The sequence below is a fragment of the Rhinolophus hipposideros genome (assembly GCF_964194185.1).
Source record: "Rhinolophus hipposideros genome assembly, chromosome: 21".
Taxonomy (NCBI): Eukaryota; Metazoa; Chordata; class Mammalia; order Chiroptera; family Rhinolophidae; genus Rhinolophus; species Rhinolophus hipposideros.
In genome coordinates this window covers 36,756,465-36,779,392 of record NC_138067.1, presented here as the reverse complement: position 1 = coordinate 36,779,392, position 22,928 = coordinate 36,756,465, and the positions used below count along the sequence as shown (strand labels likewise).

General features: G+C 36.2%; 1 protein-coding gene across 3 annotated transcripts in view; it reads left to right on the top strand.

The window, feature by feature from the left end:
* LOC308490644 (uncharacterized protein) overlaps window positions 1-22,928 on the top strand; it is a 65,898-nt gene that overhangs the window by 30,164 nt on the left and 12,806 nt on the right. Inside the window, exons 1-2 of one of the 3 annotated variants that reach the window (XM_081033188.1) lie at window positions 10,559-10,666; window positions 13,400-13,604. In XM_081033188.1, coding sequence (XP_080889314.1) covers window positions 13,515-13,604 — 90 coding nt within the window. In that variant the 5' untranslated portion in view covers window positions 10,559-10,666; window positions 13,400-13,514. Of the gene's footprint in view, window positions 1-10,558; window positions 10,667-13,399; window positions 13,605-22,928 lie in introns of those variants that run through there. The other 2 variants (XM_081033189.1, XM_081033187.1) reach the window with 2 other exon arrangements.

Genomic DNA, 22,928 nt, shown 5'->3' with positions numbered 1-22,928 from the left:
GCATGATTTTGAGAGGAATTGACAAACTGATGCTAACATTCATATGGACTGAAAGGGACCAGATAAACAAAGTAGTAATCCCAATGAAAAACAAAGTTGAAGGACTCACAATTTCTGATTTCAAAATTTACCACAAAGCTATAATAATAAATGTAATGTATTCCTGGCATAAGGATAGACATCTAGCCTTGAGAGTGCAGAAATAAGCCCTTACACTTACAGTCCATTGATTTTCAACAAGAGTGCCGTAATAGGTGCTACATCACCTGGGAAAATCCTGGCTGCTGGGCTGCTTGCCCCACTCCACAGGCTGGGGAAGCTTTTTTGCCCTGGCTGTGGGTCCTCAATGGCTGGCCCAGGAAATGTTTGCTGGTGAGTGGTAATCCAAGACCTGCACTGCACCATCTCTTGGGCAGCTCTCAGGAACCTGCAGGCCTGAGATGGGTGGTGACTGGCTGTGTTGTTCTCAGGGCATTTCTGCAGGGTGGTAATGGGCCCAGCACCAGTGTGGGAGCTGAGACTGCATAGACTTTGTAAAAACCACCAGCCACATCTCATGACTCCCTGGGACTCCATTACACCCAACTAGTGGTGCATCTCCAAGGACACTCTCAACGCGAGGTCAACTAGTCCAGCAAGCATACCTAAGGAGGCTTTTTTAACAGCTGGGCCTTACGGGCTGTCGGGGGATGGCAATAGGCCTAGGGAACCCTGGGTCTTTTGCTAAGCTACCACAGGCCCGCTATTGGTGGCAACCAGCCTTTGTTCCTGGCAAGGCCAACCCTACATGCCTCCAGGTCAAGCATAGGCAGCAGCCAAACACATATAGCTTTGTGGCTTCTACCATGTAGCTGCGGGCCACTAACAGGCAAAGCTGAAATTGGCCTGCAAAGGAGCCCCTTCCAAGAGACACCAGAAACAACATACCCAGAGGCAAGCTTCAGACAACACCAGAGTACTACCTGCTCAGCCCCACAAGTGGCATAGCCAAAGGGGAGTCTTAACAGGCACAAGATATCATGTGGGCAAAGCCTCCTCTGAGGGGTCAGCCCCCACATAGCAGTACAGACATTGTGGGTGTAGCCAATCCTCACAGTCAGTCAGCATGGGAGTCAATCCCATCCACTCATGGGTCAAAAGCAATCAAGGTCCAACTATAACAGGAGTACACACACAGCACACTCAAGGGCCACTCCTGGAACACATGCACAGGAGATCAGGGAAACTGCACCATTGGACCACTCAGGACACATACTACATAAGGATATCCAACAAAGACTGAAAGAAATAGGAGGTCTACCTAATACATAGAAGCAAACACAGAGTAGCAGCCAGAATGAGGAAACAAACAAACAAACAAACAGAATGTCCCAAATAAAAGCAGAGGAGAAACCTCCAGAAATAGAACTAAATGAAACGGAGGCAACGAACCAACCAGACACAGAGTTTAAAACACTGATTATACCGTGTTTCCCTGAAAATAAGACTTAGCTGGACCATCAGCTGTAATGCGTCTTTTGGAGCAAAAAATAATATAAGACCCCATGTTATATTATATTATACTGGGTCTTATATTAAAATAAGACCGGGTCTTATATTAATTTTTTGCTCCGAAAGATGCATTAGAGCTGATGGTCCAGCTAGGTCTTATTTTTGAGGAAACATGGTAAGAATGCTTAAAAATTTTAGTGAGAATTTCAACAAAGAGATAGCAAGCATAAAAAAGGACATAGAAACCATAAAAAGGAACCAGTCAGAAATACAGAATACAATAACTGAAATGAAGACTACATTAGAAGGCATCAACAGCAAATTAGATGAAGAATAGGATCGAATCAGCAATTTAGAAGACAAGGTAGCAGAATACACCCAATAAGAACAACAAAAAGAAAAAGAATAAAAAACAATGAAGATAGTGTAAGGGACCTGTGGGACAACATCAAGCATAACAACATTTGAATCAGAGGGAGCACGGGATCGAGAATCTATTTGAAGTAATGACTGAAAATTTCACTAACCTGGCAAAGCTAAGGAAGTGCAGAGTCCCAAACAAGATGAACCCAAACAGGCCCACACCAAGACACATCACAGTTAAAATGGTAAAGTTTAAAGACAAAGAGAGAATCCTAAAAGCATCAATAGACAGACAATTAGTTATTTACAAGGGAGCTCCCATAAAACTATCAGCTGATTTCTCAACAGAGACATTGCAGGCCAGAAATGAGTGGCAGGAAATATTCAAAGTGATGAAAACCAAGGGCCTACAACCTAGACTACTCTACCCAGTAAGGCTATCATTTAAAATTGAAGATGAGAAAAAGTTTCCCAGACAAGAAAAAGCTAAAGGAATTCATTACCACTAAGCCAGTATTACAAGAAATGTTAAAAGGACTTCTTTAAAAAGAAGAAAGGAGAAAACAAGCAAATAAAGATGAAAAATATGAATAGTACAATGGCAATAACTATGTACTATCAATAATCATTTTAAATGTAAATGGATTAACTGCTCCAATCAAAAGACAGAGGGTAGCTAAATGGATAAGAAAACAAGACCCATGTATATGCTGTCTACAAGAGATCCACTTCAGATTGAAAGACACACACAGACTGAAAGTAAAGAGATGGAAAAAGATATTTCATGCAAATGGAAATGACAAAAAATCTGGGGGAGCAAAACTTGTATCAAAATATACTTTAAAATGAAGACTGTAATAAGAGATAAAGAAGAACATTACATAACAATAAAGGGATCAATCCAGCAAGAGGGCATCATCCTAGTAAACATTTATTCACCCAACAAAGGAGCACCTAAATGTATAAAGCAAATATTGACTGACATAAAGGCAGAAATCAACAGTAACATAATTGCACTAGGAGACTTTAACACCCCACTGACACCAATGGATATATCTTCCAGACAGAAAATCAACACAGTAACAGTGGCCTTAAATGACGCACTAGACCACATAAATTTAATTGATATTTTTTTCACCACCATAATCAAATTTATAAAAATATGGAACGCTTCACAAATTTGCAAGTCATCCTTGCGTAGGGGCCATGCTAATCTTCTCTGTATCGTTCTAATTTTAGTATATGTGCTGCCAAAGCGAGCACTTAATTGATATTTTTAGAGTGTTTTACCCCAAAGTAGCAGAATATACATTCTTTTCAAGAGCACATGAAACATTTTCCAAGGTAAACCACATGATAGGTCACAAAACAAATCTCAAGAAATTGAAGAAGTTTAAAATCATATCTTCTCTGACAACAGTGGTATGAAACTAGAAATCAACTACAAGAACAAAACTGAAACAAACAGGTGGAGACTGAATAACATGCTACTAAATAATGAATGGGTCACCAATGAGATCAAGGAACAAATCAAGAGATACCTTAAGGCAAACAAAAATAAAAACAATGACCCGAAATCTATGGGACACAGCAAAAGCAGTCCTGAAAGGGAAATTCGTAGCAATGTAGGCCTACCTAAAGAAATAAGAAAAATCTCAAATCAGCAGTCTATCTTTACACCCAAATGAACAGGAAAAAGTACAGCAAACAAATCCCAAGTAGGTATAAGGAAGAAAATAATAAAGATCAGAGCAGAAATGAATGAAAAACAGTCTTAAAAAAATACAAAAGATCAATGAAATCAAGAGCTGTTTTTTTGAAAAGATAAACAAAATTAACAAACCTTTAACCAGACTCATCAAGAAAAAAAGAGAGAAGTCCCAAACAAAATCAGAAATGAAAGAGAAGTGACAACCAACACCACAGAAATACAAAAATATTTAAGAAAATACTACAAGCAACTATATGTCAAAAAATTGGACAATCTGGAATAAATGGCTAAATTCCTAGAAGTATATACTCTTCCAAGACTGAATCAAGAAGAAACAGAAAATCTGAACAGACAGATTACTAACAATGAAATTGATTCTGTAATCAACAAGCTCCCGACAAACAAAAGTCCTGGACCAGAGGACTTCATGGGTGAATTTTACCAACCATTCAAAAAAGAATTAGCACCTATCCTTCTCAAACTATTTCAAAAAATTCATGAGGAGGAAAAGTTCCTCAGCTCATTTTATGAGGCCACAATTACCCTGATTCTAAAACCAAAGACAAAACAAAGGCCAATAACCCTGATGAACATATAGACTCAACAATCCTCAACAAAATATTAGCAAACCAAATTCAGCAATACCTTAGAAAAGATCATACAGCACGATCAAGTGGGATTTATACCTGGGATGCAAGATTGGGTCAATATCTGCAAATCAATTAATGTGATACACCACATAAACAAAATGAAAGATAAAAATCATGTGATCATATCAATAGATCAAAGGGGAAAAAAGCATTTGACAAAATCCAGCATCCATCTATCATAAAAACTCTCAGCAAAGTGGGAATAGAGGGAACATACCTTAACATAATAAGGGCCATATACAACAAAACCACAGGCAATATTATACTCAAAGGGAAAAAGCTATAAGTGTACTTCTTAAGATTAGGACCAAGATAAGGATGCCCACTTTCACCACTTTCATTCAACATAGTACCAGAAGTCCTAGTTACAGAAATCAGACAAGAAAAAGGAATAAAAGGCATCCAAATTGGAAAAAAATGTAAAACTGTCATTATTTGCAGATGACATGATACTATATATAGAAAACCCCAAAGAGTCCACCAAAAACACGTATAACTGATAAATGAATTTATTAAAGTAGCAGGATACAAAATTAATGTTCAGAAATTGGCTGCATTTTTATGCACCCATAATAAACTCTCAGAAAGAGAAATTAAGAAAACAACCACATTTACAATTGCATCAAAAAAAGGTAAAGTACCTAGGAATAAATTTATCCAAGGGTATACTCTGAAAACTATAAGACCCTGGAAAAAGAAATTGAAAAAGATACAAATGAATGGAAGCATATACTGTGGTCATGGATAGGAAGAATTAACATTGTTAAAATGACCATAAGCAATCGATAGATTCAATGTGACTCAAAATACCAATGACATTTTTCATAGCACTAGAACAAATAGTCCTAAAATTTATATGGAACCACAAAAGACTCTGAATAGCCACAGCAATCTTAAGAAAGAAGCACAAAATTGGAAGTATTACACTACCTGTGATACTGAAATAAAAGCAGCATAGTACTGGCATAAAAACAGAGACATAGATCAGTGGAATAGACTAGAGAGCCCAGAAATAAACCCATGCCTATATTGTCACTTAATCTATGACAAAGTAGGCAAGAACATACACTGGAATAAAGACCGTGTATTCAATAAATGGTGTTGGGAAAACTGGACAGATACATGCACACGCACGCAAAAAAAAAAAAAAGGAAAAAAAAAGAAAAGAAAACAAAGAAAGAAAGAAAAGAAAAAATAAAACCAGACCACCTTCTTACACTATATCCAACAATAAACTCAAAATGGATTAAAGACTTAAGTGTAAGAACCAAAACTATAAAACTCCTAGAAAAAAACATAGGCAGTAAAATCTCTAACATTACCGTATTTTTTTCTCATTTACCTCGTCAGGCAAGAGAAACAAACAAATTAAACAAATGGGACTATGTCAAACTAAAAAGCTTTTGCACAGCAAAGGAAACCATCAACAAAACGAAAAGATAGCCTACTGAATGGGGGAAGATATTCGCCAAAGATACATCTGATAAAGGGTTAATATCCAAAATTTATGAAGAACTCATATAACTCAACAAACACACACACAAAATCCAGTTAAAAAATGGATAGAAGACCTGAATAAACATTTCTCCAAAGAGTACATACAGATGGTCAACACACATATGAAAGATGCTTGATGTTATTAATCATCAGAAAAATGTAAATTAAAATCACAATGAGATATCACTTCACAAGTATCAGAATGGCCACCATCAATTAATCTATAAACAACAAGTGTTGGCGAAGGTGTGGAGTAAAGAGAACCCTTGTACACTGCTAGTGGGATTGCAAATTGGTGCAGCCACTATGGAAAATGGTGTGGAGCATTCCTTAAAAAATTAAAAATAAAATTGCCTTATGACCCAGCAATTTCACTACTGGGTATTTCCCCAAAGAAATCCTAAACACTAGCTCAAAAAGATATATGCACCTCTATGTTCATTGCAGCACTATTTACAATAGTGAAGATATGGAAGCAACCCGAGTGCCCATCAATAGACTACTGGATAAAGAAGTGGCATATATATACAATGGAATATTACTCAGCCATTAAAAAGAATGAAATCTTGGGCCGGCCCAGTGGCTAAGGCGGTTAGAGCTCTGTGCTCCTAACTCTGAAGGCTACCAGTTCGATTCCCACATGGGCCAGTGGGCTCTCAACCACAAGGTTGCCAGTTTGATTCCTGGAGTCCCTCAAGGGATGGTGGCAGTGCCCCCTGCAACTAAAATTGAACACGGCACCTTGAGCTGAGCTGCCGCTGAGCTCCCGGATATCTCAGTTGATTGGAACACGGCCTCTCAACCACAAGGTTGCTGGTTTCGACTCCCGCAAGGGATGGTGGACTGCGCCTCCTGCAACTAGCAACAGCAACTGGACCTGGTGCTGAGCTGCGCCCTCCACAACTAAGACTGAAAGGACAACAACTTGAGTTGGAAAGAAGTCTTGGAAGTACACACTGTTCCCCAATAAAGTACTGCTCCCTTTCCCCAATAAAATCTTAAAAAAAAAAAGAATGAAATCTTACCATTTTAAACCATATTGATGGACATAGAGGGTAATATGCTAAATGAAATAAGGTACATTGAGGAAGACAAATACCATATGATCTCACTTATATGTGGAATCTAATGAACAAAACAAACAAAACATAAACAGTCTTATAGATACAGAAAACAAAGAGATGGCTGCCAGAAGGGAGGGGGCTTGGTGACCTGGGTGAAAAATTTGAAGGTATTAAGAAACACAAATTGGTAATTACAAAATAGTCATGGGGATATAAATTACAGTATAGAGAATATTGTCAATAATGTTGCAACAACTATGTGTAGTGCCAGGTAGATACCAGACTAATCAGGGGAATCACTGCCTAACTTATGTAAATGTCTAACCACTGCTCTGTACACCTGAAACTAATATAAAATAATATTGTATGTCACCTGTAACTAAAAAAAATGAATAAATTTTTTTTTTTTTTAGATTTTCCTTTATTGGGGTGGGGAGCAGGACTTTATTGGGAACAGTGTGTCCTTCCAGGACTTTTTTCCAAGTCAAGTTGTTGTCCTTTCAGTCTTAGTTGTGGAGGGCGCAGCTCAGCTGCAGGTCCAGTTGCCGTTGCTAGTTGCAGGGGGCACAGCCCACCATCCCTTGCGGGACTCGAGGAATTGAACTGGCAACCTTGTGGTTGAGAGCCCACTGGCCCATGTGGGAATCGAACCAGCAGCCTTCGGAGTTAGGAGCATGGAGCTCTAACCGCCTGAACCACCGGGCCGGCCCAAAAATGAATAAATTTTTAAAATCAACCCATCTGAGACAAACATTTTCAACATATTAGTGATCAGGGAAATATAAATCAAGATAACATAGTTTTATATTTGTTTGGCAAAACTACAAATTTATGTATGAATTACTCCCATAATTAGGTCGTGTTCTATGTTTATCTGTCCCAGTTTATAGCTTGTATTTACTGACATTTAATGAACAAACAAACATCCTTATTTTAATATAGCCAAATTTATCAATCTTTTATATTTTTGTTTTCTGTTTAAGAAATCTTTCTATTACCACAAGATATAAAAAATATTTGCTGATATTTTTTATGAACAGTTTTAAAGTTATGTTTTTGACACTTGAATCATTAATCCATTTAGGGCTGGTTTTTGCGTATATTGCCAGTTCCATTTCTTTCATGTTTTTTGGCTTATCCAAGTTTTTCTTCTTCTTGTGGCGGTTTCTTCATCTATGTTTTCCTAGAAAACTTTTTATTTTATTAAGGATTTCAAACTTATTACTCAAAATAACCATAGAATTCTCTTGAGTTAAAAAATTTTCTCTCTGTAGTAATGTCCCTTTTTCTTTCCAATGTTGTTGACTTGTATCTTCTCTATTTTCTTAAGAATGATTTCACTCTTATAGACAACCAGCTCATGTTTTTATTATCTCTATTAGGGTTTTCTGTTACATATTTTATTCTCTGGGAGTATTTGATAGGACTTTAGTAGATTGTGATTGAATTAAAGCTTAATTTGGTTTCCCTCTTTCTAGTATCCTAATAAATATATTTTAGGTTATAATTTATTCTGGGTATCACTTTGGCCCATTCTTTAGATTTTTAATATATAGTACAACTATTTTCCTCTTCATTCTAAATACTTTGCAATATCCATTGTTTTGTTGTCCTTAACCCAAGGGTTATTCAGGTATGATGTAGTCTGAGAATATGATATATGTAATATGAGTCTGGGGGATTTATCATTTGTTTTATAGCCTACTTTATAGAGAATTTTTATAAGTGCTCCATGTATGTCTGAATAAAATGTTCATTCTCTGGTTAAAAAGAAAAATAAAGTGTAAAATATACAATATATCAAGCAAGTCATTTGTTATCCCAATATAGCCTTACAATCTACCTTTCTTCTTTGATCTGTTTCTGAGAGATGGGTTTGTTTCTGTGATTGTGAAATCCTCAAATTTTCCATTTCGTCAGTTTTTGTTGTATGTATTTCAGAACTATATTGTTATGTATATGTTATTAGTGTTATATGTTCTTGGTAGTTACATCTTAGTAAAATATGGAATAGCTTTGGTAATACAGTTAGTTTTGAAATCTGTATTATCTAGTACTATCAACACACTTGCTTTCTTGTTGATAATATTTCCTTGTAAATAACTTTTAAATTATTTTCATTCCAAGTTCAATTTTTACTGGGAAATTTTCATACAAATACTAAAGGAGAACATTATGATGAACTCTATGTACCCATCACCTGCTTCAACATTTATCAACATTCTTTATTCTTGTTTTATCCAATCTACCCCTCTTCAGTGGAGTTTTTTAAAGATTATATTTCACCCATAAATAGTTCCAGATAAATCCCTTTAAGAAAAGTCTTCTTTTTAAGCTTAATTACATTACCAACATTAAAAGTGATTCTTAGGCCTCTGGTAAAAATGTATGTTCACTAATGGACTTCCACAGATTTTTCCTTAGACCAGACTTTTGGAGAAGAGAGAGAACCAGCAGTAAGATTACAACCCTCTAACTGGCCCCATTTTTAAGTTGAATCGCAGAAGGGGGGCATAACTGGTCTGAACATGCTCAGCACGCACATGTCAGAGCCTAGGTCTAGTTTCCTCAAAACATCTTCCCCACCTGCTAGTAGGATTGAAGCAAGAGTTTCAGTAAGTCATAGACCTCCTACCACTTTCAGGTCGAAGAACTTCTTGGCAGAGGCAATATTTAAGCTAAGTTATTGAACAATGTTTAGAAGTTCACCAAGTTAAAAGAATTGTCTTTACAACCCTCCCACTTACAGCCCCCTAAAAAGGAGGTGTGGGGGAAGATTGGCAGCTCCAGAATTTCCATATAGGAGAAGCAAAGGGAAGAGTCAGAGACTGGACTTGTCTCCGTTTACATAGTATGGACATTGTTATTAGATTTCAATTTACACATAAATAAAAATAGCAACTTCACTTAGGTGCTTTTTGTTACACGTTGGCCATATTAAAAATAATTATTTTTATTATTTCTTCCTACTATTGTTTTACTTAAGGTTGTTAGGGTGGAGACTAATGGAGATTAATGGGGATTGAAGCGTCCATTGCTTCCACCAGCCCTTCAGAAGGTGACACCGTCCTCAGCTTGTATCTTTCAGGAGAGGCTTTCTGCCCTATTTCCCCTGGTGATCTTTCCCCATGAAAGGATGAACCACCCTTCCTGCAACAGACTGCTCATTCTCATATCTCTCTGGGCAGTTTATCCCAGGAGCGGACTCACATCCGACCTCTCCACATTTTCCCTGAGTGGTTTCTCCAAAAAAGCGGATTGTACCATTCTGATTTCTCCTCTCATCTCGGGGTGATTTCTCCCAGGATCCAGCCAAGACACACATAGGACGTCTATCCTGCCTTTGTGATTTTTCCTTCATGGCTCCCCTCTCCCCGGTGGTTTCTCCCAGCAGATAATTGCTCTCGGCATAGTCCAGTATACCGAGGGGAAATTTAGCTTTTCTAAGTATAATATAGAGCGCCGGACCTCATAGTCAACACCTCCTCCCTCTCGGAAGCCTGCCTAGACAAAGGCCACGCTCCTGCATTCTATGCAACAAACCCTGCCTCACTTTATGAAAACCGGCAGGAGGCCTAGTCCTTTGCTATACGGAATGGACAAGCTTCCAAGATGGCGTTCCACATGGAGAAGCACTGTCTGGGAGTCGCCATGTTCTCCGACAGCACCTACTACGGAAACCGCAATGTCTCAATGTCCAGAACAATGTATCGGAGCCGTGTTGATTGTTGGCTGAACGCAACTTTCAAGTTAATTCAGAGCATGCGCCCTACCAACAGTCCATAAGAGGCGGTGCTAGAGGCTGGACCGGAAGTGGAAGTGGCCTTAGACGTTTTTTCATTGCTGGAGTCTGGAGCATCACCACGTTTTAATCCCGTGAGGTCTCTAAGGTGATTTGGGTTGGTCGTGATTAGTGATAGCAGAGGGTCGGTGATTGGAGCGTGGGAAGGCGGGGGCAGGCAGTGCTGTCCGTGGAGTTAGTGATGGTGGTTTCTGGGGTCAGTGAATGAAGGCTCTGTCGCGTCCGTTGCTGTGTGTCTGTGAGGCATCTCTCGCGTCAGTGATGGGGATCTTTGACATGAGTGTGGGATTTGTGGGCTCAGTGATGGGAGTCTGTGGTCAATTACTGAGGGCTTGTGGGGTCAGGTATGGGAGTCTGTGGGGTGTATGATGAGCTTGCTTTTAAAACATTCACGAGCTTTGGCGTGTAGCGTTTTGCTCAAACCTAAGTGTTATTTTTTTTTACATTTCAGTTATTTTTTCTTTGACTCATGAGTTAGTTAGAAGTGCCTCTCTATTTCAAATAATTCCTCTGGGTAATGCTGGAGTTTAAAAATTGCTTTATGGCCTAGTTCACGGTCAGTTTTCATAAAAATCACATCTAGTACATAAATAGCAATGTTCTCTAATTACTAATTGTATCGTTTCATATATATATATATATATATATATATATATATATCCTCACAGATTATTTTGTCTACTTAATTACAGAGAAAGGTAAACTCACTGGAAAGGTGATTTGTCCACTGTCCTTCCGTTGTTCCTGCTTTATATTTTTGAAACTATTATTAGGAACAATTATGTGTATTTTTAATAATAGATATGACTAAATTACTCAAAGGATATTACAGTAAACCAAGTTCACACCAACGATTTATAAAAGAGCCCATTTTCTCAAATGCTTTCCAGCACTGGATATTGGTTTTTCTTTTTATTTTTTTATTTTAAGGTTTTACAGTTCTGAAGGGAAATTATATCTCATGCCTCCAATGCATTTTCCTGTTAGCAAAGTTGGCATCTTCTAGTTAATTGCCATCCTTTTCTGTGAATTTTCATATTCTTTGTTTAGCTTTTTCTGGGCTTTTTTTTTTTTCTTTAACATTAGAGATTACCTGTAATCACATATTGAAAAGTTATATATATGTATCTTCATTTTCATTTCTCAGGTGTATTTTAACATAGGAAATATCATGTAATCAGAAATATTTGGTTTTTGTTTTATAGCTTTTGGATTTTCTCTCATATGTAATAAGGTCCCTCCCACCCCAACACAATATCACACAAACATATACTACTAAAACTTACTTCAATATTTCTTTGGGGGTTTTAACTACATATACTTAAATGTTTAGTCTTGCTGGAATTCAGTCTAATGTATAGTGTGTGATGGAGTTCTAGTTGTTTTTATTCCAGGTGGGTGGCCAATTACGTCAGTGCCAATTACTCGGTGAATGTCTAATGCACATTCAATTGAGTGCCACTTTTGTCATATATATATATATATATATATATATATATATATATACACACACACACACACACACACACATATATACGTACACATATGTATATATATAGATCAATACTGTCTGGTCTTTTTATCTGTTTTGATTACATTGTTTTTTATATTAAGTTTTTAATATCTAATAGTGATTGGTAATTGCTGATATTTATTGCACGCTTCTTGTGTGCCAGGTAGATGTTGAGTTCTTTACAAACATAATCTCATTTAATTTTCATAAGTGTGAAATAGGCACTTCCATCCTCATTTTGAAACAAACTGAAACAACTTCTTCATATTCTCATAGCTGAAAGGCAGCAGAGCTACCATTCAAATCTTCAGTACTATCACTCCATATCATGGTTATTCCCATATTTTACTATGCCTAATACTTATCACAGGTTTTGCTAAACTTTATATTCTCTACTACACTGGTTCATAAAGTGTGGTCCCTGGGCCAGCAGCATGAGTACCGTGTTTCCCCGAAAATAAGACCTAGCCGGACAATCAGCTCTAATGCGTCTTTTGGAGCAAAAATTAATATGACCCGATATTATATTACATTATATTATATTATACCTGGTCTTATATATTATATAAGACCGGGTCTTATATTACAGTAAAATGAGACCAGGTCTTATATTAGTTTTTGCTCCAAAAGACGCATTAGAGCTGATTGTCCTGCTAGGTCTTATTTTCGGGGAAATATGGTAGCACCTGGGCACTAGTTAGAAATGCAAATTCTTGGTCCCTACTGTGGTTTCATTGTTTGTTGTCCCCCCTCCCCATTCATATGTTGAAATACTACCGTAACCTACAAAAGTATGATATTAGGAGGTGGGGCCTTTGGGAGGTGATTAGGTCATGAGGTGGAGTCCTCATGAATGAGATTAGTATTCTTATAAAAGACATCCCACAGAGCTCCCTAGCCCTTCCATCATGTGAAGATATAGTGAGAAGATGCTGGCTAAGAACCAGGAAGAGGGCCATCACCAAAATGCAGACATACTGGCTCCTTGATCTTGGACTTCTTAGCCTCCAGAACTGTAAGCAATAAATTTCTGTTTTTTATACACTACCCACTCTGTGGTGTTTTGTTACAGGAGCCTGAATGGACTGATATAGGTCCTACCCTAGACCTGCTGAATCAGAAAATGCTGGAGTGAGGATGAGAATATTTAACTGTATTTTTAACAAGCCCTCCAGGTGATTCAAATGCTCACTCAAGTTTGAGAACCATTGCTCTGTGATGTCTAGCTTGGAACTACACCTTGGTGCCTAGGAAATGTTGACATGACGAATGTTGAATGACTGACCATGTAAACATTGTCTTTTCCAGGTTTCTTGATGTTTCTGGGCAAGATCTTCCTCCGGATTCCACCCCACCTCTCCCCAGTAGCTCTGCTTGAGATCACAGATGTCCACCAAGCATTAGGATCCTGAGAGAATAAAGGATGAGACCCAGCATGACCATGCCAGCTAATTGGACCTCTCCCCAGAAATCCCTGGCCCTGGCTCCAGAGGAGCATGGCAACTCATGTGAGGTGAGGAGCCCCTGGGCTTGCCCTGGAGATGGCAATTCATCCCAAGGGCAGATATCTCTTATCTGACCCCAGAGCCTTGGCAGAGGTAGATGGGCCACAGGAAGCAGCCAGACTCTCCTATTGCCCCTGAAACAAATCTTGATCTTTCTGCCAAGAATGTGCAACACATGGGTACATTCCATATTTAGAGGCCAACTGTGTGACAGTGGAGATGTGGAATGTCAAGGAAAAACTGCTTCTCTCTACATAAATAGTTCACTTTTTTTGGGGGGTGTATTTCTGTTTTTCAGATGTTGTTCTCCTTTTTTTTTTTCCTCTCTACTATTTTCTATTTCTTTGCTACTCTTCTTTCTGGTAAACTTTACCAACTTTCTCTGGTAGCCCCTCTAGTTAGTTTCTCATTACTACTATCAGTTTTAATTTTGTAAAACTAGTTTGTTTTGTAAATATTTCTTTTTATTAGCATCCTTATTTTCTGGATATAATCTTATTTCTTATCTCTCTGAAGATAATTGTGATAGCTTTTAGGAATAGTTTAATTTTTTGAATAGATATATACATTTCATTCATAAATTTTAAAAATATAAAGTAATACAGTGAAAAATATTAAGTGAATGCATTGCAGGGGAAAGATGGGACTGTGGTTTGCCCACCTCTGTCCCATGCTTGCCCAAGTAGCCCTCATAAAGATAACCAATTTTATTAGTTTTCTTTGATTGCGTAGTTTCCTTATGCAGTAAAACAATTATAATTTTTTATTCTTTCCATTTCACAAAAAAAATGGCTTACTAGACACACTATTGCACATCATTTCTTTAATGTTAGGTAAAATACAGTACATAACATGACAACACAGTAGTGGACATTCTTGTCATGTTTTCCCTTTATATTGTACGTATAAGAAGTAGTGGAATTTCAGTTGATGCTTGAACTTAAAGGCAGTGAGTCTCTAAACCTCAGTGAACTGCCACTTCTCTTGCAGTTGAGCAATTCTGTGATTGGGTATCTTAATAATTTTTATTTAGAAGAAAGGAATAATGGTGTGAGACGAAGTATAATTGGCAAAGAAGCAGCAGTTACTTGCGTTAGCCAGAATGAGGGTATGTTTGGCCACTTTTGTGGTTTAAACAACATTCTGACTTTTGTCTGTGCTCAGACATGATTGCAGAGTGGTCTTGGTTTTTGCCTTGTACCATGGTGGTCAGAGAATGGTCTTGTATGATGATGGTGTTCTTTGTTTTCATGTTACAGGAGAACCCCATGATCTAGCTGTTCTTGCCTGTCCAGCTCCTAATCCTGAGGCCTGATAGTGCTAGGCCAAATCTCAGCTGCCAGGGGCTGCTTTTTTCTTCATTTAAAAATAAGGGAATGGAAAATACTGACTCAGAAACAAAAACCAAAGCATATCTAGGGCTGTAAGTTTAGGATCAGATCAAAAAGAATTTAAGATGACAAACATCCAAAGGGATGAAGAGAGATGGTTCAAACTTACAAAAGTAATAATATACAAAGAATTTTAAAAGTTGTCAACATTTATTTAACATATCTTTGAATTATATTAAATAAAAATGCCCAGAAATTGTTAAATATAACATTGACCATTTTATCAACTACTCTCAGTAAAACTTACTGATCCAAGCAAACAAAAAATATAAAACTTTGCTATAATATTAATTCTATTCTGTGACCAAGAACATTAAATTAGAAATAAAAAGTAAAAGGCTTTTGCACAACATTATGAATAAACTTAATGCCACCGAACTGTACATTTTAAAATGGTTAAAATGGTAAATTTTATGTTACGTATATTTTACCACAGTTAAACTATTTTGCTATTTTTATATATAATTTTTCAGCTAGGTATACCTTTAGCAAATATTTTTTTATTTTTCAACTACAGTTGACATTCAATATTATTATTGTACATCATAGTGATTAGATATTTATATAACTTATGAAGTGTTCCCCCCAATAAGTCACTAGACATACTTGACATTATACATATTTATTACAATATTATTGACTGTGTTCCCTATGCTGTACTTTATATCTCTGTGACTATTTTGTAACTGCCAGTTTGTACTTTGTACTTCTTAATCCATTCAACTTTTTCATTCAGCCTGTTAGCCCCCTTCCCATCTGGCAACTATCAGTTTATTCTTTGTATCTCTGAGTTTGTTTCTTTGTAGTATGAGTTTGTTTCTGTTTTGTTTGTTCATTTATTTTGTTTTTTAGATTCCACATATAAGTGAAATCATACAGTATTTGTCTTTGTCTGACTTCACTTAGCATAATATTCTCTAGGTGCATCCATATGGCCGAAATGGTAAGATTTCATTCTTTTTTATGGCTGAGTAGTATTCCATTGTATATATGCACTACGTCTTCTTTATCCAGTTATCTATTGATGGACACAAGTTACTTCCATGTGTTGGCTATTGGAAATAATGCTGCAGTGAACATAGGGATACATGTAACTTTTCAAATTAGTGTTTTGGATGTCTTAGGATAAATACCCAGAAGTGGGATTGCTGGATCAGATGGTAGTTCTATTTTTAATTTTTTGAGAAACCTCCATACTGTTTTCTACAGTGGCTGCACCAATTTGCAATCCCAATTACAGTGCATGTGGGTTCCCTTTTTTCCACATTCTCAGCTACAATTATTTGTTGATTTATTGATGATAGCCATTCTGACACCTGTCAGGTGATAATCTCATTGTGGTTTTAATTTGTATTTCTCTGATGATAACTGACGTGAGCATCTTCTTGTATGTCTATTGGCCATCTGTATGTCCTCTTTGGAAAAATGTCTGTTTGGGTCCTCTGCCCCCTCTGTCCTTTTTTTTTTTTTTTTTTTTTTAAGATTTTATTGGGGAAGGGGAACAGGACTTTATTGGGGAATAGTGTGCACCTCCAGGACTTTTTCCAAGTCAAGTTGTTGTCCTTTCAATCTTAGTCGTGGAAAGTGCAGCTCAGCTCCAGGTTCAGTTGCCGTTGTTAGTTGCAGGGGGCGCAGCCCACCATCCTTTGCAGGAGTCGATGAATCAAACTGGCAACCTTGTGGTTGAGAGCCCACTGGCTCATGTGGGAATTGAACCGGCAGCCTTTGGAGTTAGGAGCACGGAGCTCCAACCACCTGAGCCACCGGGCCGGCCCCTCCTCTGCCCATTTTTTAATTGAAGTTTTTGTTTTTTTATGTTAAATTGTATAAGTTCCATTTATAGTATTTTGGATATTAACCCTTTATTGGATATAACTAGTGAATGTTTATCTCTTCTCATTCAGTAGGTTGTCTTCTTGTTGATGATTTCCTTTGCTGTACAAAAAGTTTTTAATTTAATGTAGTCCCATTTGTTTATTATTATATTTTTGTTTCTCTTGCCTGGGGAGACATATCCCCAAAAAATATTACTAAGGACAGTGTCAGAGAGTTTATTGCCTATGTTTTCTTCTAAGAGTTTTATGAATCTTACATTAAGTTTTTAATCCATTTTGAGTTTATTCTTGTATATGGTGTAAGAAAGTGGTCTAGTTTCATTTTTTGCATATATTTGTCCAGTTTTCTCAACACCATTAAAAAGACTGTCTTTACCCCATTGTATATTCCAACCTCTTTTCTAATAGATTAATTGACCATATTGGCATGGGTTAATTTCTGGGTTCGCTATTTTGTTCCATTGATCTATATGCCTGTTTTTATCCTAGTACCTGCTATTTTGATTACTGCAGTTTAGTTTGTAGTATAGTTTGATAGCAATGTGATACCTCCAACTTTGTCTCTCTTTCTCAAGATTGGTTTGGCTATTTGGGGCCTTTTGTGGTTCCATATAAATTTTAGGATTATTTGTTCTAGTTCTGTGAGAAATGCCATTGGTTTTTTGATAGGCATTGAATCTTGCTTGGGTAGATTGCTTGGGTAGTATAGACATTTTAACAATGTTAGTTCTTCCTATCCAAGAGCATGGTATATGCTTCCATTTCTTTTTGTCTTCAGTTTCTTTCTCAGTGTCTTATAATTTTCTGAGTACAGGTCTTTTACCTTCTTAGTTAAATTTATTTCTAGGTATTTTTTTTTTTTTGGTTGCAATTGTAGATAGGATTGTTTTCTTAATTTCTCTTTTTGGTAGTTCTTATCGGTATATAAAAGTGCAGCTGATTTCTGACATTAATTTTGTATCCTGCTATTTGACTGAATTCATTTATCAGTTTTGATAGTTTTGGGGTGGACTCCTTAGGGTTCTATATATGTAATATTATGTCTTCTGCAATTAATTATAGCTTTACTTCTTCCGTTCCAATTTGGATACCTTTTATTTCTTTTTCTTGTCTGGTTGCTGTAGCTAGGAAAAATATATATATATATTTTAAAGTAAAAGGTCAGCAAAAAGAAACCCCCATATCTGAAAACCTTAAAATTTTTTTCTACATAAATATTCTTTAAAGGGAAAATCATAAAGATCTTACAAAATTCTTTTGAGTTGAATTTTAATAAGTAATGTACTGCATTTTAACATTTGTGGGTAAAGCTAAACTATAGAGGGAAAAAAAATATAGATTTAAAGGTCTTTCAAGGAATTCTGGAAATTAAAAATAAAAGTCCTAAGGTATGAGTTACACTTTTAACTGAAGAAGTTAGAAAATGAACCCAATAAATATAACATTTAAGACTAAAAAAAGATAAGGAAGAAATCAGTCACATAGAGAACAAAATTAAATGATAAAGATGTTTGTCAGAAGCACAAGCTGATTCTATGTGGTGAGGATCGAGAAAAAGGAGTAAGATATACATAAAGTATGTAACAAAACAGGAGAGACAGTTATTGCTATATCAAAGATTAAAACAATCATGAATGAATGTTATTTAAAATCATATGCAAGAACATGGAAACTGAAACAAAGAAAAAATTCGTATCAAAATAGGTAAATAAAAATGGTTCAAACCCTTGAATAAATTAAAATGTTGATCAAACACTTAATAACAGTCAAAAATGGTGGAAAATGTCATGTGGTTTTACAGTTGATCTTTATGCCAAAGTTTTGGGTAAAAGATGACGTCTAAAATTATTCCTAACCTTGTTTTTGATGTTTGTTTTGATTACAGTGTTAACTTTCATGCCCAAACCGGTCAAGGACAGTGAAAGAACTGAAAATTATGAACACAGATTCAGAAGTCAAATGTATTAACTAACTGTATTCAAGAGTAAACGAAAACAACAGCCAAATAGGGTTTGTCATAGGGACACATGTGAAGCAGACAGTTTTCTCTTTCAGCAGTCTACTCCAAAGTCAAAGAAGTCAAAATTAAAATAGTAAAATATCCTGCAAAGAAATAATAAAAATACTATGTATCAGAAGGTATGATACACAACAAAACAGTGATCAAAAATAATTTAGAAAAATAGTTTATCTCATTGAAGTAAATTTAAAAACCTAGGTGAAATGGAAGAATTTCTAGGAACATATTAATTACATTTCCCACTCAATCTTTAATTACCGTTTACCACATTTCTCTTCTAGGTGTTAAGATTTTTACTTTAAAAAATCTGCTTTTAAGTAAAATTAGGATTACAGCTCTGGAGAGATTTATTTACATTGATTTTCTGATTTTTGGAATATTAAGTTTTTGTGTGTGTGTGCAAATTTTATGTTTAACATTTTTAAATGTTACATAGGCACTTGAATGTTTCCGAGATACAGAATTTATCATCTTATCAATAAGATATGTCATATACTTAATGAGGTTTATACGTGTGTCTTCTTTTTCATTCTTCATTCCTTGGACCTGAGAGATATTATTTAAAGTTTCTCATTCCAGAAGTTGGGTTGCTGGTTTGTTCTATATCTCAATAAACCAGTTTTAGTCTTGAGAAAAGTTCAGTTCATTAAACAGTTGTGTCTCATTTTAGGAGGCAGTGTTGCTGGTGGTCTCCCAAAGTTAAGCCTGTGGTGCAAGCCATCAGGTATTTATTTAGTAGGAAGCATCTCTATGGGAAAGAAAAGAAAAGAAAAGGTTAATCCCAGTCTCAGTCTCTGAGTTTTGAAGGCAGGCAATCAAGAAGATTTCTAGATGTTTTTTTTGAATCATCTTCAGATGGAGTGAAGGCCGGCAGTTATAGTCTGATAAATTCTCCTGGTCTGTAGTTTGAATGTCTCTGATGATCTTTCTGCAGTAGGCACGAAGATTGTCCACAGATAAGCTGTTGTGATGACTTCTCTGAAGTCTATATCATGTTGTCCGACTTTAGCTTGCATGGCGTTGGGAAAAGGGCAGTTTTAGTTCTCAGTGACTCCAAGTCAGGATGGGAAAATGAAAATGTTTGCAAGGTTGCAGCCAAATATTTAAGGAAACTAGAAAACTGTAGAATCCAGTCCAGTTTATAGATAGAAAATTTTAAAAACTCAAAAGACAATCAACAGCACTATAATCGAGTATCCAAATGTGTGTTATAGTTTCTATTGAATCACTCTAAAATCACTCCCATTTTTATCAAAGCTAGCCAAATTAAGACTTATTTGCAAAATAAGTCTAATTTCAATAAAATTGGCCTGATTATTTGTATAAGTCCAGCAAGAATAGTAATTAATCACATAGACTCTTTTAAGTCTGCTTTGCTGGAATTTTTCATAAGGAATCTTCAGATTGAACTTAAAAAGACCTCTGAAGGCTGAAGACCAGAAAAGCCAAGGAAAGGACTTGCTATCAGCCATTGCCTGCAATACCTGTAGGTTTGAGTGAGTTCCTTCTCAAGGCCCCCAAAATATCCTGAGGTTCTTTCTATGCATTGCCCAGGAAGCAGCCTTCATAATTTACCTTGCAAGACTGCTATGAACCATGTAAACAAGGTACCAGGTGGTTTTCCTAGGGAGTTTTATTGGCTTCCAAAATCAATCTTAATTCCTTATAGCTAGTCAACGCCTTGGTAATAAACCCAGTTTTTAATTGTGTCCTGTTATAAGAACAGATTCTTACTGAACTTTTGCAGGTAACCATATTACCATAAAAATAATAATACTCATTGAGAGTTTCCAAATACTGGAGGGATCAGGTAGAGAGAAACAAATTAATGTTCCAATACTGCTTGCAAAAGTAATTTACCAAATTGCTAAGCCATAGGTAGTTTAAGAGAAACACATTTTATTTTATCTGGAAAGCAAAGGATTAAAAAGTCAGCAATTTAAAGTGAAAATGTCATAAAAGTTGTAACGATTTTCATCAGTTCATTCAGTCCTAAGTACTTAAACTTATTCTGCTGGGATTCAGTTTTTCCATTAGTTCTCTCCACCTTGCCTGGTAATTGAGGTTGATAGGGTCAGTGATAATTCCAAAAAGTTTTCAAGGCTGTCCATCAAGGCTCATATGGTTTGCTCAGTGAAATTGATAACTAGAGATTTTGGAAGGTATACACCATGTGGGAAACACATTTTCTAACACTTTCTTTGCCATCGTAAGGACTCAGCCTTGTGGCAGGGAAAGCTTCCACTCATTCAGAAAACATGCATACAAAAACAAGAACACATTGATAACCCATACTAAGTGGCAGTTAAGTCGAGATTAAATGTACTGTGGTGGGTGAAGGAATGCAAAAACAAAAAATGCCAGGGAGTGAGGAAGAACCAAGAGGCTGTCTTGAGTTTTCTATAGCCCTGAATATTCATTTAATTTACAGTGTTTCCATGTTACAAGAACATATCAGGATGGCAAAAGTCTGGCAATTGGGGGCCATTCTACAAAAACAGAATGGACTTAAACCATATGTGGCACAATCTGATACTCAGGTTCAGTCCTTTCAGTATGTTCCTCAGTTTTGATGACAGACATTTTATGTCAGGATGACTCAGATTTCCAGGAACTTTACATATATTTCTGGAACACTTACATACTTAACACAAATACAACATAAAGACGGATCAATGTTATTTATTACTTGACAATGCTCCCCATGTAATTTCAACACACCAAAATAAGCCTAATTAGTTTAATATTTCTCTTTTGTAAGGAAAGAAAACAGATCTTTTGAAGTATTCCAGGGGCCCTTCTGAAATATCTCAAAGTTATTCCCAGGTCAAGACTCAATTTGTAATTTAAATCTTGGGGAGTTTAGTCAAAATATATCAAAAGGTTTAGATTTGACTAAATAGGATCAAAACACAAAAACAAGTTTAGATAATTGTTTGCAAAACTTAGTTCTTACTATTGAGATTCCATTTTCTTAAGTAATGAAGGACCTGATTAAGACAACATAAACAGAAAATTTTTTTGATAAAACAGAATCTTTGCTTTCTACGTAGGCAGAAAACTTTTTCACAGTAGCAGTGGCAGATCAATGGTCTTTTTTAGCAGAGAGAGAAAACCTCTGATTTTGCATCAGCTTACTTTTGATATTTAAATTCACTTACTTGATTAAATTTATATTCAGCTTGACCACACATAAAATTTCCTCAAGATTCCTTTTCCACATACTTTTTACAACTTTCTGTGTCCCTTTTAGTACACATACTTTTTCTCTCACCCATTCAGAAATAATCAGGATAATATTACTTCACTTCCCTTAACGAAAACACATCTTCATATCTCACACCTTTTTTAGCCAAAACATATCTTATATTCTTTGTATACACAGTTGTTTTCCCTATTATTATTAATTTCTATAGCTTTAATTATATACATTAGAATTCTCAAGCTTAAAAAAAACACCTTAGTTTCTAGTGAAATCTAAGCAGTAAACAATCGTGAACTCTGTTATACCAGTATTCTTTTAGACTGATACATTTAGGAACTTACCATTATTTCTAGAAATATGTATATATTTCCTTATAGCAGAAAATTTTTTTAATGTGGCACAAGACATGTTTACTGATAGAACCAAATATCTTTACTTCCTCCATAATAAAAAGCAACAAGGAGATAAACTATGTTCAATAATTAATGTTTCATTATTTTATCTTATTTGGAATGATCTAGGCATTCAATGAATATCCATCATTTAATTTTGCTGAAAATACCATTTTTAAGCCCACATGTTACTGGCATTAGGGTTCTTGGATTCCCCACGAGAGAAATCAAAAGGAAACCCCAGAAAAATTTCGAGACAGATTTTAGTAAGCTTATGCTCTAGCACAGGGGAGACAGCACCGAGGAAAGGAAGGTTCTTCAAACTGGCTCGGGGCCTGCCTCTATTTGGCTACGTTTATAAGCTGGGGACAAAGCAGGTTGGTGAGAAGGTGGGCTTTTTTAGCAGGAGCCACATGCATGGGCTCCTGTAATTATCTCGAAAGGTGAAGCTTATGAGTCCCAAAAGGGGTAGACCTGAGATTTAAAAAG